We start from the raw sequence: 13,390 nt of genomic DNA, 5'->3' as shown, positions 1-13,390 counted from the left end.
CAAACTGAGGTCACACAAAACATATTTCAAGGTAAGTAAGTTTATAGAGGATTCATTTCACTTGCTCTAGAATAACCCAATGTTCTTGTGAAGATAACCTTCTTAAGATGGTATTTCAATTCATCGCTCGTCAACAATACAGAGTAGCAATCACCGCTAGATGGAGGCACTTTAGTTCATCAATTCACCCAACTTTCCATCCCCTCCTCACTCAACGTTGACATAGGTACAAGTGTGTAGCTAGATTATTTAGTATATAAAAGGCTTCCTTATTATGAGAGAGAAAGAGAAGACACAAAGACAATTTTTAAGAGATTTAAAAATTAAAAACAAAGCACTCGTCAAGAGAGAAAAGAACTGGCCAAGAAGCCGTCCAGCTGGACAACACAGACACTATAGTTTTAAAGGTCTATTTGGGTGCAAGATATTTTCCTAATCATTGGGTAAAGCTTGGCTCAAGATACTGCTTTCCCTCATCTAGGTAAATCATTCCGTTCTCGGGATACATGCGTGCAAACATTATCATACACAAAGGGAGACTGTACTGCGCTGTGAAGGCCTCAGCCAATTGTGGGATTTCACATTATACATTAATTAGGTGTTTATTGTACAAATGTGACATCACGATTGGGACTTCTTTCTGTAAATTATGTTTCAGTTGTCAATATCGAGAAGTAACGGGGTGGGGAGCACACCACGAGACCTCTAAGTGTGATGACACGAGACTAGAGACAGGGGTAGAGCAGCCAGCGAGACCTGGCCATGTGAAGAGACAGGAAGTGGCGTCACTCACCAGCAGAAGCAGCACACGCGCGCACCGCGGTCCGTGGGCTGGGATGGGGAAGAGGGCGGTGAGTCCAGCATTTGACCTTGACTCTGCCCTGGACCTTGACCTGGTCCCGTGCCGCCCCGGCTGTTCCTCATCCTCACGTCATTCTCGTTGGACGTGGAGGACTGGCGGCGCAGCACTGTGGCGGCGCTCATCTAGCGAATAATAATAAAAATAATTATAATAATAATAATCATCATCATCATTGTCATCGTCGTCTGCGTCGTGTCGTCGTCGTCATTGTTGTCACTGTTATCGTATTATCATCACTATCTCACTTCATTCATCTGCAGATAGAAAGTGCTTGCTACTGTTCAGGCCATCCCTGTAATACCTGTCATATCCACTCTTAAACATGCATTGCTTCTTTCTTTATTTATTTCTATATTTACTTATTTTTGTCTATCTGCTTGTCTGTCTGTTTATCTGTCTCTTTTCCTTGATTTCTTTATTGCTGTCGTTTGCTTCTTCGTTCATAGTGACACTTTCTTGGCAACTGCTGCTACTGCTTAGTCTATTACTCTCATTCAGAAATGTCTGCTTCAGCATCACAGACATAAACTCATACGCCGTGACTGTTTCCGAGTTACCCGTCCCTATCAGTTTTTTTTTTTCTTCACTGTGACTATATTTATCTTGATTCAGTCCAGATGTTAAACTTGTATCCAGGTTCAGATTCCAGTTGTTGATTTTGACAGATATTATCTTATGTTTTAATGACACATTATCTACATTTGTAATAAAACGTTCATCAGGGCAGAAGACTGAATAAAGATACGGATAAGAGAAAAAAAAAAAACAAAGCAAAAATGCAAAAACTGAAGCAAACAAAAGAGTAATAAACAAAAACAAAGCAGATAAACAAACAAACAAAATATCCAAACAAGCCAAAAAACAAAAACAAAACAAAAAAAAAACCCAAGCAAACAAACAAAAACAAACCGAAACAAACAAACAAACAAACAAACAAAACAAACAAAATAAAAACAAAAACAAAAAAGTCTACAAATGACAAAAAAGCAAAGCGAACAAAAATATCGTTAAACAAAAAACAAACAAACAAAAAAAATAATCAAAGGACCATAAGCTAAGCAAAGATCAAACAAAAACAAAAACAAGCATATATACAACAATGCATCAAAGAAAAAACTCAAACAAATCAAAATATCAAGTTAAGAAAATAAACAAACAATAAGAAACAAATAAAAGCAAATACAAAATAAGCATTTACAAGTGTTGACGCCTTAGTGATTGTGAATTACCTATGAAAAGTATACTTTTAAAATATAAATATTCTATAAAACCTTACAACTAAATTATTTTAGACAATGAAAGGCGAGCTAACCCAACAGGATGCTAATCGAAAAGCCAGCATCTCAGTCTCACCTCCGTTGAGCTGCAATCATCACCTGGACTGACAGCGAGTGAACCGAGAGCTTTGCAAGTCAAGAGATGACCGTCCACGGACTGTTTGCTTGAGACAGTCACTGACGCTGACAACTCATTTACATGCGCAGTAAACGCCACCGGAAGTGACGTCATTCTGTCTGGACAAACGTGTCTGTCCTACACGAGAGCCTTGCTACATGAAAACGGTGACCGACCTGATTAGGTATACTGATTAGGTATACTTTAGTTCATTGATTGCCTTTTTAATGATTCATTTTTGGCAGTCGCTGAGTGTCTGCCCTTTGCACTGGTTGGTGTCATCATCTGAACATGAAAGGTCACGTGATGAGCGCCGCGTGCAGATATACATTATTCAGAGGAGAAAAATGTCACCTGCATGTTTTCCACTTAGACAAAGAATAGCGATAACAAGTTTCATTTCTACATACGTTGGTTTGCTAGTCTGTTTGTCAGTCTCTCTCCTTTCCCTCCCTTCAATTAAAATAATTACAAAAAAAAAAAAAAAAAAAAAAAAAACCCACAACAAACTAATTACGAGTATGTACATGGCTTTTTATAGACGATCATCCCAACCTTGAGCCGCTACGGTCTAATAAACACACACATACCAACAGACACACCATCGCAAAATAATTCTACTCAAGATATTTTGAATCGTTAAATTATGTAGAGGGAAATCGCAACAGACCTTAATAAACCACATTAGAAAAAGAGCTTTTCATCATCTGCGCCTAGTAAGAATGCTCGAGTTTTCGAGGTAATTAGTCTAAGCGGTGCATCCACCTCTCAACTCTTGCCACGTGAATGCAAACTTGTCGCAATTTGAACGAAGTTGCATTAGCCTAATTCCGCTTGCCTCCTCCAATCGACAAACAACATCTCCCATCATTCCTTGCCTTTTGACAATACTCTCCAACGACTCTGGAAAGACAGTGGAGTTAGGATGGAGACCGTTGTGTCGAGCTCCAGGACAAAGCTGAGCGAGGGAGTTCTTGGAGTGGTGACCGTTACACCGCGATGAACCAACATCCGGGGAATCCAGATGGAGGAAAAATTCATTGCCCGTGTCTTACTGACCACCTAGGCCTACCTCCATGTCTTACTTCACCCGAACTCGCAAAGTCAAACAAAAACAAATTTGTTGTCGAATACTAAGCAGAACTCTCTGAATTAAGAATTAATCACTAGTTTTGCTAATAATAGTTTTGCTAACTATTTACCTGTAGGGGGGTCTAGCAATAGTATTTTCCGTTGCTGTAGGATTTACTACTATAATTGTGTGTTGTGCACCTTCAGCATCTTTAGAATGAGCAATGCTCACTCCATTCACACGTACAGACCGAAAACGATATTCATCGATGCATCAACAAACAAAACATTGAGTCCGTTACACACAAAGTTCTCGAAGAAGACACAGAATGTGAAAGTGTCACACGCCGTCCCACACCGTCACACAACCGATCACAGTTTACCTGAGATTTGTCACATGTTTCGCTAAATATTGACATCATTACACAATTATCGCTATTCACATCTGCATCCTCTTGAACACAATAGGTCAGTAAAGAAAAAAATGAGAAAAATTCAAAATTTGGTAATAGAATAGAAAAATTGTCTTGGAAAAGTGGTGTAAACGTAGAATAAGATAACCCATCCCACAAGAAGTTACAAAAAGTCTCCAAATGAATCCGTGGCAGAAAAAAAATAAATAAAGAGGTTTTTGAGTAAATTACATACAAGAAAGTTAAAGTGACAAGACGGGAAAACCCCGCCGTTGCTAGGCGACAGTTTGAAAGCGCCACAAATCCGCAAGGCGCTTGGCCAGTCCTTTGAGACGAGATCGAATCCCCGGGGGAACAGCTCGGCCGCCGAGGGTTTAGTGCGGATACTTCGATTTTTGGTGGTCGCTCGACGGACGTAACTTTGTTCCCGGCCTTGAAGTCCCGTTGCTATGGTAATACCTAAAAGGACGGAAACCTTCGCTGTATGTCCACAGATTCCATAGCCACCGACACCCTCTTTATAAAAAATAAAAAAAAGGTTGAGTTTTCCTCCAGTGTGAGACGAAGGACATACAACGATTCCGATGATTTAAAAAAAATGTCCGTTTCCCAGTGTCCACCAGCAAAAACAACTCAATATTTGTGTCGAGATCCTGTTAAATGATGGCTCAGGAAAACCGCGACAACAAAGTGTATTATATGTCAGGCAAATAGATATAAAGTAGAGATGATAAAAAATAATTATTTAAATTAATTAGTAGATAAAAACATAAAAAATAAAAAATAGAGAAAATAATAGCTCAGACTAAAAATCCATCTCTCAGTAAAGACGATGGTTTCTACGCTGCATGAACATCTGTTACAAGTGAGCATCTTGCTCAACAATTATGTTGTCTGACTGCTGATAAACATCAACAAAACTTTCAGTAGGACTTACAACATCGAGCCTCTGATTTCTCCAGCAAATGGCTGAGAATTTTAGAAACTCAGTTTGGTTTTCGCGACGGAGAAAGAGGAGACGATTGATGACAATGTTTTAATGTACGACCATGTGTGTGTGGTATTCGTCTCTCATCTCTTATCTCCTCCTTCCTTCCATTAGTCGTTTTCACTAACGATATCTGTTGAAGGCGTTGTTTGGGGTAAACAGACTTGTTGGACGAGTCAAAGGTGTGTACATACTCACTGACTTGCCCGGGCCGAGGCGGCCAGTCGGCGCTGGATGCCATCAGGCGACACAAACAGTTCAGGACAGGAGCCAATCGACCGCGATGTCAGCTTTTTGGCCGCTCACAAGCAAGAAGGAGGATCAGTAAGAGGATTATCATCGTTCGCTCGAGTGAATCGATTTTACTCAGCCAGCCAGGCAAGGCCTTGCCAGGCGCTAATTAGGCCACAGCTCATGCCTTTGGTCCCCCTCCCCAGCTCTCTCCCCCCAACTACCTCCCATCATCCCCATCTCTGTCACTCTGCACCTATTCTCGCCGAATGCAAATATTAACTTTTTGCAGCCATATTCGCCTTTTATGTGCAAATGAGGGTTTGCCTCCCGGAGGTCAGAAGATAGGTTTGTCACGATGACCTTAGATAAGCTGTCAGAGAGATGTGAAGACGAAATAAGAGAAACTGAAGTCTCTGAGTGACTCTTGTCATTGAGCTTTTATCTTTAAAAGGTATTTGCCGATTTCACAGACGATTCAAATTAAGAATGCCTGTCCTGCAGAATGTCTTGTATCTGTTTGTCAATAAATCTTCCACAGATTGTCGAGGCAGGATACTATCCTACAGTTAAATCGTTTGTCGGTTTCTATAAACTACAAAATACCTATCAGTCATGTACCAACAACAAACACAACAACAACAACAACAACAACAACAACAACAAAAAACAACGTGTAATTTATATAGTGCATAATAGCGCTCACGAAGGAGACGAGTAACAAAAGACAAACAGGAAGACAGAAAGAGGAATTAGGGAACAAAGTGTAAGGATGGAGAGTGTCCTAAACCTGCAGAGGAGGACCAGCAGGCGGATCTTTGTGGCTACAGTCTACACCAGCCAGTCTTCCAGATAGCTTATTTGTTATTTTATCTATATTTTAGTCATCAATGTCGCACCAGTGTGTCCGTCAGTTTATTCAACACAGAGCTTAATGACAGTTTACAAATCATAGATTTTAACGGTCTGTTTATTATCTCATAAACATTATGAGCAGTCTAAAAGATTCCCTGATTAACTAATATTTTGAAACTTTTTAAAAATTAATGTCTGCCAAATCGGAAAAGAGGTAGAGTAAAAGCAGTTTTAGCAAGTCAAAACAAACATTTTTGTTATAAAATTACTGAAGAACAATGATAAATAATATCATATAGTTATTTTTGAGACTGATATCCTGTCATACCCTTGTCAGTGACTACACTGTCTGCAATGTTACTAAGCACGCTGTCACAGAAGCAGGACCATGTCGCAGGCGCAAAAAACCAGTAAACGTCAGTATAGTGGAATACTGACGTGGACAAAAACACAAGACGGTTTGTGATGCAATATCGAAAAAACAAAAACAAACAAAAAAAAGCAATTCATGCCATGTCGTGAGATTGGGCAGTGAGAGGCAAAGTGACAGGTGGCAACCTACTTCACAGACTCTGGACCAAAAGAGGCCAAAGTTTTCGATCGAAAGTCAACATTTCCACAGTTCCAAAAGTATTCCAGGAAAATGTCCAAGCTGCGGAAGTAGAGAGGTCAGGTGACAGGCTTCCTGGCTTGAGACTACACAGCAGTCCAACGTAAACATTGCTTGCACTGGTCTTTCAAACAGTTGTCTGAGAAAAGTTCTCGCATTTCATGATTTTATTATTTATGATCGCAGTGGTGGTAAGCAACTGACTTGAGAACTTGTGTTTCCTTTGATGAGTCGGTCTGCAGGCCGGATAGGTAGCTAGTGGATGGCAGTCCTGTCTAACAAGATTTCTTGTCCCTGGCCACCATAAAGACATCTCCATTCTACAGTCATTTTCTACTGGAAATTCAGTCATGCGTCCTGGCACCTGTCGTTGGGAGGAGCACATGGACAGACGCAGCAGCTAACAGGGCCTGCCACTCACACCTGTTTAGGGCAATAGTGAGCAGGTCCTGTACAAGACGACCAGTCCACTCTTTGATGTTGGCAAGCCAGTTCTTCCTCTGTCCACCACGGCGTCGACCACAATCCAAGGTACCTTGAAGAGGAATCTTCCACTAGGTGTCGTTGCGGGTCAGTCTCGTCAGGCATTTGCTTTCGAATTTCTGGATTCTTCCTCTCCTTATCGGCTAGCAGAGTCCACGTTTCACAACGTTTCATATCGGTAGAGCAGAGAGATGTGTACAGGTTGTATCACACCCTGTCCAGTCTAGCAATTGTTGCTGTTGCTGTTGCGAACCTGAAGAGGATATTGAGCGATTGAATCAAACAAAAGTTCTGAGTCTGACAAAGTTACCTGCTTTTTTCCGAAGTACAAATTTTAAATGGCAGGTAGCAAAAACAAATTAAAACGATGAAATAGAATCGTGACAGTCTTGGAAGAGTTTGGCACAGTCTGCCTATGTCTGGCTCTTCCATCTTTGACCATGCGCTGGAGGAGAGCATCTGTCGGCTGTTACGATCCTCAACTCTTTTCTCCACGAGTGAGGGAACTGGACAGGAGGGGTGGAGCTTGTTGAGAGAAGAAAGCCGTTTACACTCGTTTGAACCGTAGATGTTCATTAACTTCACTTTAACATCACATTATTAATCAGCAGAACCATAAACACAATTTAATAACGGAAAGGACTTTGAAATGACAATAATTAGCTGACTTATTAGTGTTTGCACAACATATTTCATGTACTTAAATGATAATCGGACATGCTCCTTTTAATGCTGGGAAAATTATGTTTCCCCTCTTTCTTTCTGCGCGTGTAAGAGAGAGAGAGAGAAGAGAAAGTGGGCTGTTTGTAAAAAATGAAATTAAAGTATTACTTCTCATCAGTTGTTCTTCTTAGACATTAAAAGCGTCTTAGAAATTCAATAATAATTATTTAAATTATGTCTTTACTCTCATTCTCTCTCTTTCTCTCTCTTCCTCTCTCTCTCTCACACAATTCTCAAGAGTCCCAGAGAACACCACCAACAGTCAGACCTGTAAAGACCTGTCAGAGATGGAGAGTGACAGTTGTCCCATGAGAATCTCGCTGTCGTGGCCACAGGCTCCAAGGGTCAAGCAGTTACAGAAGGTGGCGACAAGTCATCTTCATCGCTTCCTCACCTTTCCTAACCCCTGGTTAGGTACCCACTTCCGGTAGCTGGCTCGACCGGGGAAAGTTCTCTGTCCCACAGATGTTGAACTGTCACTCTTCCCATCTCAAACTCGTGTGTGTGTGTTTGAAAAAACACAAATATATTTATATAAACTACACTAGTAGTTTACATTCTGTGCGCAGTGTGTCACGAAAGTCCGCTCATTGCGGCCCTCAACTATCTTTTCATCGTCCTATTTAGTTTTTTTTTTATTTAAGTACTTTTAGCACAGCTACTCAAATAGTTTTATAGTCTTTTACTTCAGCAGTGCATCATTAAAGTTTTCTTTAAAATTTACCAGTCAAAACATAACTTATATTTAAGAGTGTTATGTATTTTTTTCATGCAAAATTTCAAAAACTGTAATAAACCAAATAAAACAGATGGGCACGATGTTAGTGAGTGCGTGAGTGAATGAGTGAGTGAGCGAGTGAGCGTAAGTGAGTGAAAGATACAGAGCGAGAGAGAAATAAAAAGACAAAGAACTGGGAGGAGAGAAGTGGAAAAAAAAATCAACGAAAGACATACCTCTGGATGAACGCTCACAAAGTTCTTGACCATAATTCTTCAGGAATTGTCTGTCCGCAAGGCACTACACCGATGTTAAAAGCTAAGATGTCACTGATCGCACACAAGGTAGACTTCTTCAAGCACAGGTAACCAAACAGACGAAGAAGGAGAGTGTGGTTACTTTCAGACCAGGCAAAATGCTTACTTTAGTCTTAAAATAAATTGTCGTTGAGCATTTGCACTGCCAGGTAACATGTGATGATAACTGGGAGAAATACCCTCCATTCACCCAGCAAAATGTTTACAGAAGCTTGCAGTCGAATTGCTGAGCAGTTTACAACATGGATGGTTACTGCTTCCTTCCTTCTTAAACAGTCCTGGACGCAAGGTGAGCAAAGTGTGCGAGAGAGAGAAAGACTAACTTAGTTAAAAAAAACAAAACAGCTTCTCGTTTCATGTATCCCCCGTCTGACTGTTTTTCTCTCTCTCTCTCGTTGGTCTAAAACATTCAGAGAAGAAGGAAGGTAAGAATGAAATTAGTACAAGAGATTAAATTGCAGTTCTTCGTGAAGGTATCTCCTACTACACCAGTGAGTATGAGCTGAACATGAAAGGCGGACAGTCCTACATACTTAACAAGAAATTTTCTAAGTAATTTTAGTCGTGAATAAGTAGAACTATGAAGCGTATTTTTTTTTCCAAACTGTTTTCAATGATACAACTGATGTGCGAGTGGAGAAAGCGAAGAACTTGGCGAATTTTTTTAAAGATTAAAATATAATGACTCAAATTCAGCTCGACTTCTCCTTGCTTTCATCTATAAACTACAAACTATTTAAAGGCCTTTCATCAGTTGCAAGATTCGAACTCACGTTCAAAGTATACTCAGTAACAGCCGTTTTCAAAAACCAAAAACCAAAAAGCGGAAACGATCTCTTCACAGTCCAGAGCAGTCTGAGATAGATAATCGTCTTTGGGTTCAGCTCAGGTTCCGGAAGTATCACCGCAGGCGGAAGAACAAAACCTAGGTCACGAGATCGAGACTCGATGATATCCCAGATTTGCAAACACGGATGTGTCTATCTTGTCCTATATCAGATGTAAACTTTTTTTTCCTGAGTGTGAGATAATGTGAACCGATATGTTCACGCCTGATTTCACCAGGACTCGAGGATGATCGTACTTGGAGACTTCGTGGCTTGGACAGTCACCTCGACTAATTAATGAGCTCCAAGGGACGGCAAGAACCAATGACGGAAATGGAAGTTGATTCCTTTCTGTGTTCAAATTTTAGTCGGACATTAAAAAAAGTTCGGTCCACAAGAAAAATAAATAAATAACGTGACCTTCTCCCACACAGCACCACGATCGCCGGGGTCACAAACTGTCGTTGACGATGAGGACGATGAGGACGATGGGTGTCTGTCAGTGGCGAGCCTTGTTCAGTGCAAGAGACAGGCGATGATGCTCCATGTAACTAGAGAGACAGAGAGACCGAAATTCGATCCCTGCAGTCACATCACACGCGCGCGCGCCGCCTGTGAACTGCTGTGTGCGATGCGGGGTGAGACCACTCTCCGCCGCAGTCTCGGCTAACCCCTCGCCGGCGCGCTCTGGCGTGGCCGCAGGATTGGAGCTAATTTCAAGCGACCGTCGTGATTAGCTGCAGGGTCGCTAGTTCCCCAACTAATTAATGTAGAAGCACGATGCCTCAGCAGACTGTCAGAGAGAGAAAGAGAGAGGGGTCAGCTGGCTGACCTTCTTCTTCCCCACTTTCATGCTGACCCAGCCGTCTGCTTCCAGCATTTTATACTCTGTTGTTTGCCGTTGGTGACCTTTCGTAGGGCATCACAGAAAAACCGAAAGTCAGTTGACATTTGCCGGTCGGTCCCTGTGGTAATGCTTATTAAAGTGGGGATGTAGCGTTTCGGTCAGTGTCATTGTAATGCCGAGCTCATCCCGAAAGTAACGGTCCGGTCCAGGCTGGTAAAATAAACCTACCCGTGAAGTGTAACCAGAACGACTGTGACCTGCAGCCCAAGATAATGTAATGTTCCAACCAGAACGATTGTGTAACACGCCTGCACATGTCAATGTAACGTTTTCACAAATGTAAGGCCTAGAACGACTGTAACGGTTCCATGTAACGCTCCAGTCTGGGCAACGACATACTCCAGAGTAACGCTCTACCAAACACGACTGAACTTTCCCAATCAGAGCTGACAACTCTATACAGCTGTGATTTAGATGAGAAAGGTCGCCTAGTTGTCTAGGATTTGGCATCAGCTCACTAAAGCAGGAAGTGAACTAGTGATTAGTGTTAATAGTCACTCTCCCGGCAATCGCATCTTCGATGAGTGGGCAGGAAAGGCAGCAAAATGTTGCGAAACATTGAAAATCGGGCTCAATGTACGGGACGTCAATGTGTTCATTTGGCGGGGAAGTTCCTTCACCTATAGGAGATTTCACACTATAAGGGAGGAGAAGGAAACCCGAAAAAAACCCTGCAAGTAGGTGTCCCGGTACGAGATCTGAACCCTCACTGCAGTGGTGACAAGCGAGCGTCTGACCCACTACGCTGCCGAGCGCCCCTAACTGAAAGGCGGAAGGAAGTCGACCTTTTGAACTCCACTTCAAAGTCTTTCTACGTTATGCCTAAGCTTTTTATTTCAGTCGCCACAAGTAACAGCTACAACTATACGGGTAACTCAGGCGCCAAGTGGACGCGACTCTGGCACCAAAAGGTCACCAGGAAGGCGCAAGACATTACTAACAGGTGTCACAGGGTCACTAACTCAGGTACCAGGGCGACACAGGGAGACGAGTGGTGGTTTGTTTGTGGAAGAACGAGGTGAGATGCGATATCCCTTGCCACTTTGCAATAATTCAAGCGGAAAACATGCCAAGTTTGGTTAAGAAGAAGATGAAGAAGAAGAAGATGATGATGACGACGATTATGATGATGATGCGGGGCTATGATATGTCGGTGAATGTCGGTGTTGCTGTTGCTCTGGGGAAGTTATCGACATTTAAAGCTCAAGCAACCTGCATCACATGTAAAATACCGACTGTTTTGCTCTGTTGTTTCGTTGACATCACAGACTACAATGTACCTGTAAATTATTGACAGCAAAGGCAGGTGACTCCACGAGGGGGTCGAAAGTTTCAGCGATCTCCTACTCTCCGCCTCTCTGAGACATATGATGTAAACATCTCGCGGTGCGTAACCCGTAAACCTCGCGCCGTTCTCTGTCAACGCGACGCCAGCCTGGCAATGACGTCACAACATGGAGGCTGTAACGACTTCCCCTACTTTTTCGGCTTTCTTGCACTCTTAGTCTCTTAGTCGGGAACTGGCTTCAAGCCAACGCCACTTGACGAGCACACAGTTCTGGCCTGCCCTTTGCTTCCATGATTGTAACCCACATGCTTTCAGTCCTTAGTTGTTAGATGATCGATTTCATCGCCTTTTAATCGTCGACCTGTGAGTGAGAGAGACATTTTCCTGTTCATTTCAAAAAGGTTTAGTACATGTATTGCTGCACTCGCAAGCGTTGCCATTGACAACAGGCATCAGTGCTGTCCTGTGTGTGCTTTTTTTCTCTTGACTTTGAGCTTAACCCCACAGCTTCACGTGGTTCGTAAAATGGATTTATCTGTCAAAAAGACCAGAGTGATTGATAACCATATTAATCTTAAGTCTATGATGTTATGGTTAAAAATGTCTCCAGGGTTTATAGCCAATAAAAAATGTTTCAAATATTTTTTTTTAATGATATTCGCAGGGTTGCTTTTTTGAAGCAGGTACATCAATACCGTTTGCATTGCATGCAGGAGGTGATTCTCTCCTCTGAACGGCCGCCTTGGCACCCGGTGTAGTGCGTGGCTTTATGCTAGGTTGCTTGGCAACGCGTACACGCAGTAGATTCGACAATTTCACAAATCTCAAACCTGACACCACTAGGTAGATAAGATACGAAGAGCGTTGGTAAATGGTGTACAGGAAATTAATCCTAGTATAAGAGAACCTTTATCGCTGAGAAACATTGCAGTTCTTTTAGGCACAAGATCCAAGGAAATGTGAATGACGATTGCTGATCATGGTAAAAAAATGCAATAAATTCGGTTCTCAACAAACAGGTCTAAGAAATTAAGATATACAGTATATATATATACAGTTAAATTACTGATTGTGCTGGGTGTAGTAAATTATCCAATCTAAATTTTTAAGCCGTATATAAGTGAAAAAAAAACCCTGGAAAATTAAACAGAGGAAATTTGTAAGGATTTTATTTAAAATTAGATTATCATTTTAAATCATTATTTAATCATCATTTTAAATGATTTTAACTTGCTTTCAGTAGTAAACTATAGTTCATGTGAACTACTAAAATTATGTTCTCGGGATAATTAGGTTTATAACTGCATCAAACATCAATCATCAATCTGCATTTGATCACTAATATCAGCGAATGGCAGTTTGTTAACATCTTTACAATCACATAAGCTGATTAACATTTTGAACTGCTGCAGTCCTCAAAGAATGAGCAGATCGACGATGAACACAGGTTGCAGAATAAACCAAAGCTACAAGGTCCAAATTACTAGAGAAGTCCACTGAGTGAGTCTCAAGTAACGGTGACTATGGAGAGACAGAGTGGAGGAGTCCAAGCCAGCTCGTTCCAACCTCAGCTGGACAAAACTGGACAACACCAACGCAGAGCGACAACATCTCCTCAGACACCAGCGCCCTGGACGGGGCTAAGATTTGATAATCATTCCTGCATCGTGCTTAATAATAGCATTTGTTCAGGCTTCCGATG

The 13,390-nt window shown here is 41.7% G+C and overlaps 1 protein-coding gene across 3 annotated transcripts in view; it reads right to left on the bottom strand.

Moving 5' to 3' along the window:
* Positions 1–13,390, bottom strand: part of LOC112573377 (regulator of G-protein signaling 19-like) — a 112,051-nt gene that overhangs the window by 66,597 nt on the left and 32,064 nt on the right. For 2 of the 3 annotated variants that reach the window (XM_025253678.1, XM_025253679.1), the window contains one exon: positions 794–984. In XM_025253678.1, coding sequence (XP_025109463.1) covers positions 794–984 — 191 coding nt within the window. Of the gene's footprint in view, positions 1–793; positions 985–8,585; positions 10,787–13,390 lie in introns of those variants that run through there. The other variant, XM_025253676.1, reaches the window with a different exon arrangement.

This window comes from Pomacea canaliculata, linkage group LG10, assembly GCF_003073045.1.
Source record: "Pomacea canaliculata isolate SZHN2017 linkage group LG10, ASM307304v1, whole genome shotgun sequence".
Classification (NCBI taxonomy): domain Eukaryota; kingdom Metazoa; phylum Mollusca; class Gastropoda; order Architaenioglossa; family Ampullariidae; genus Pomacea; species Pomacea canaliculata.
This window is presented reverse-complemented; position numbering and strand designations above follow the sequence as displayed.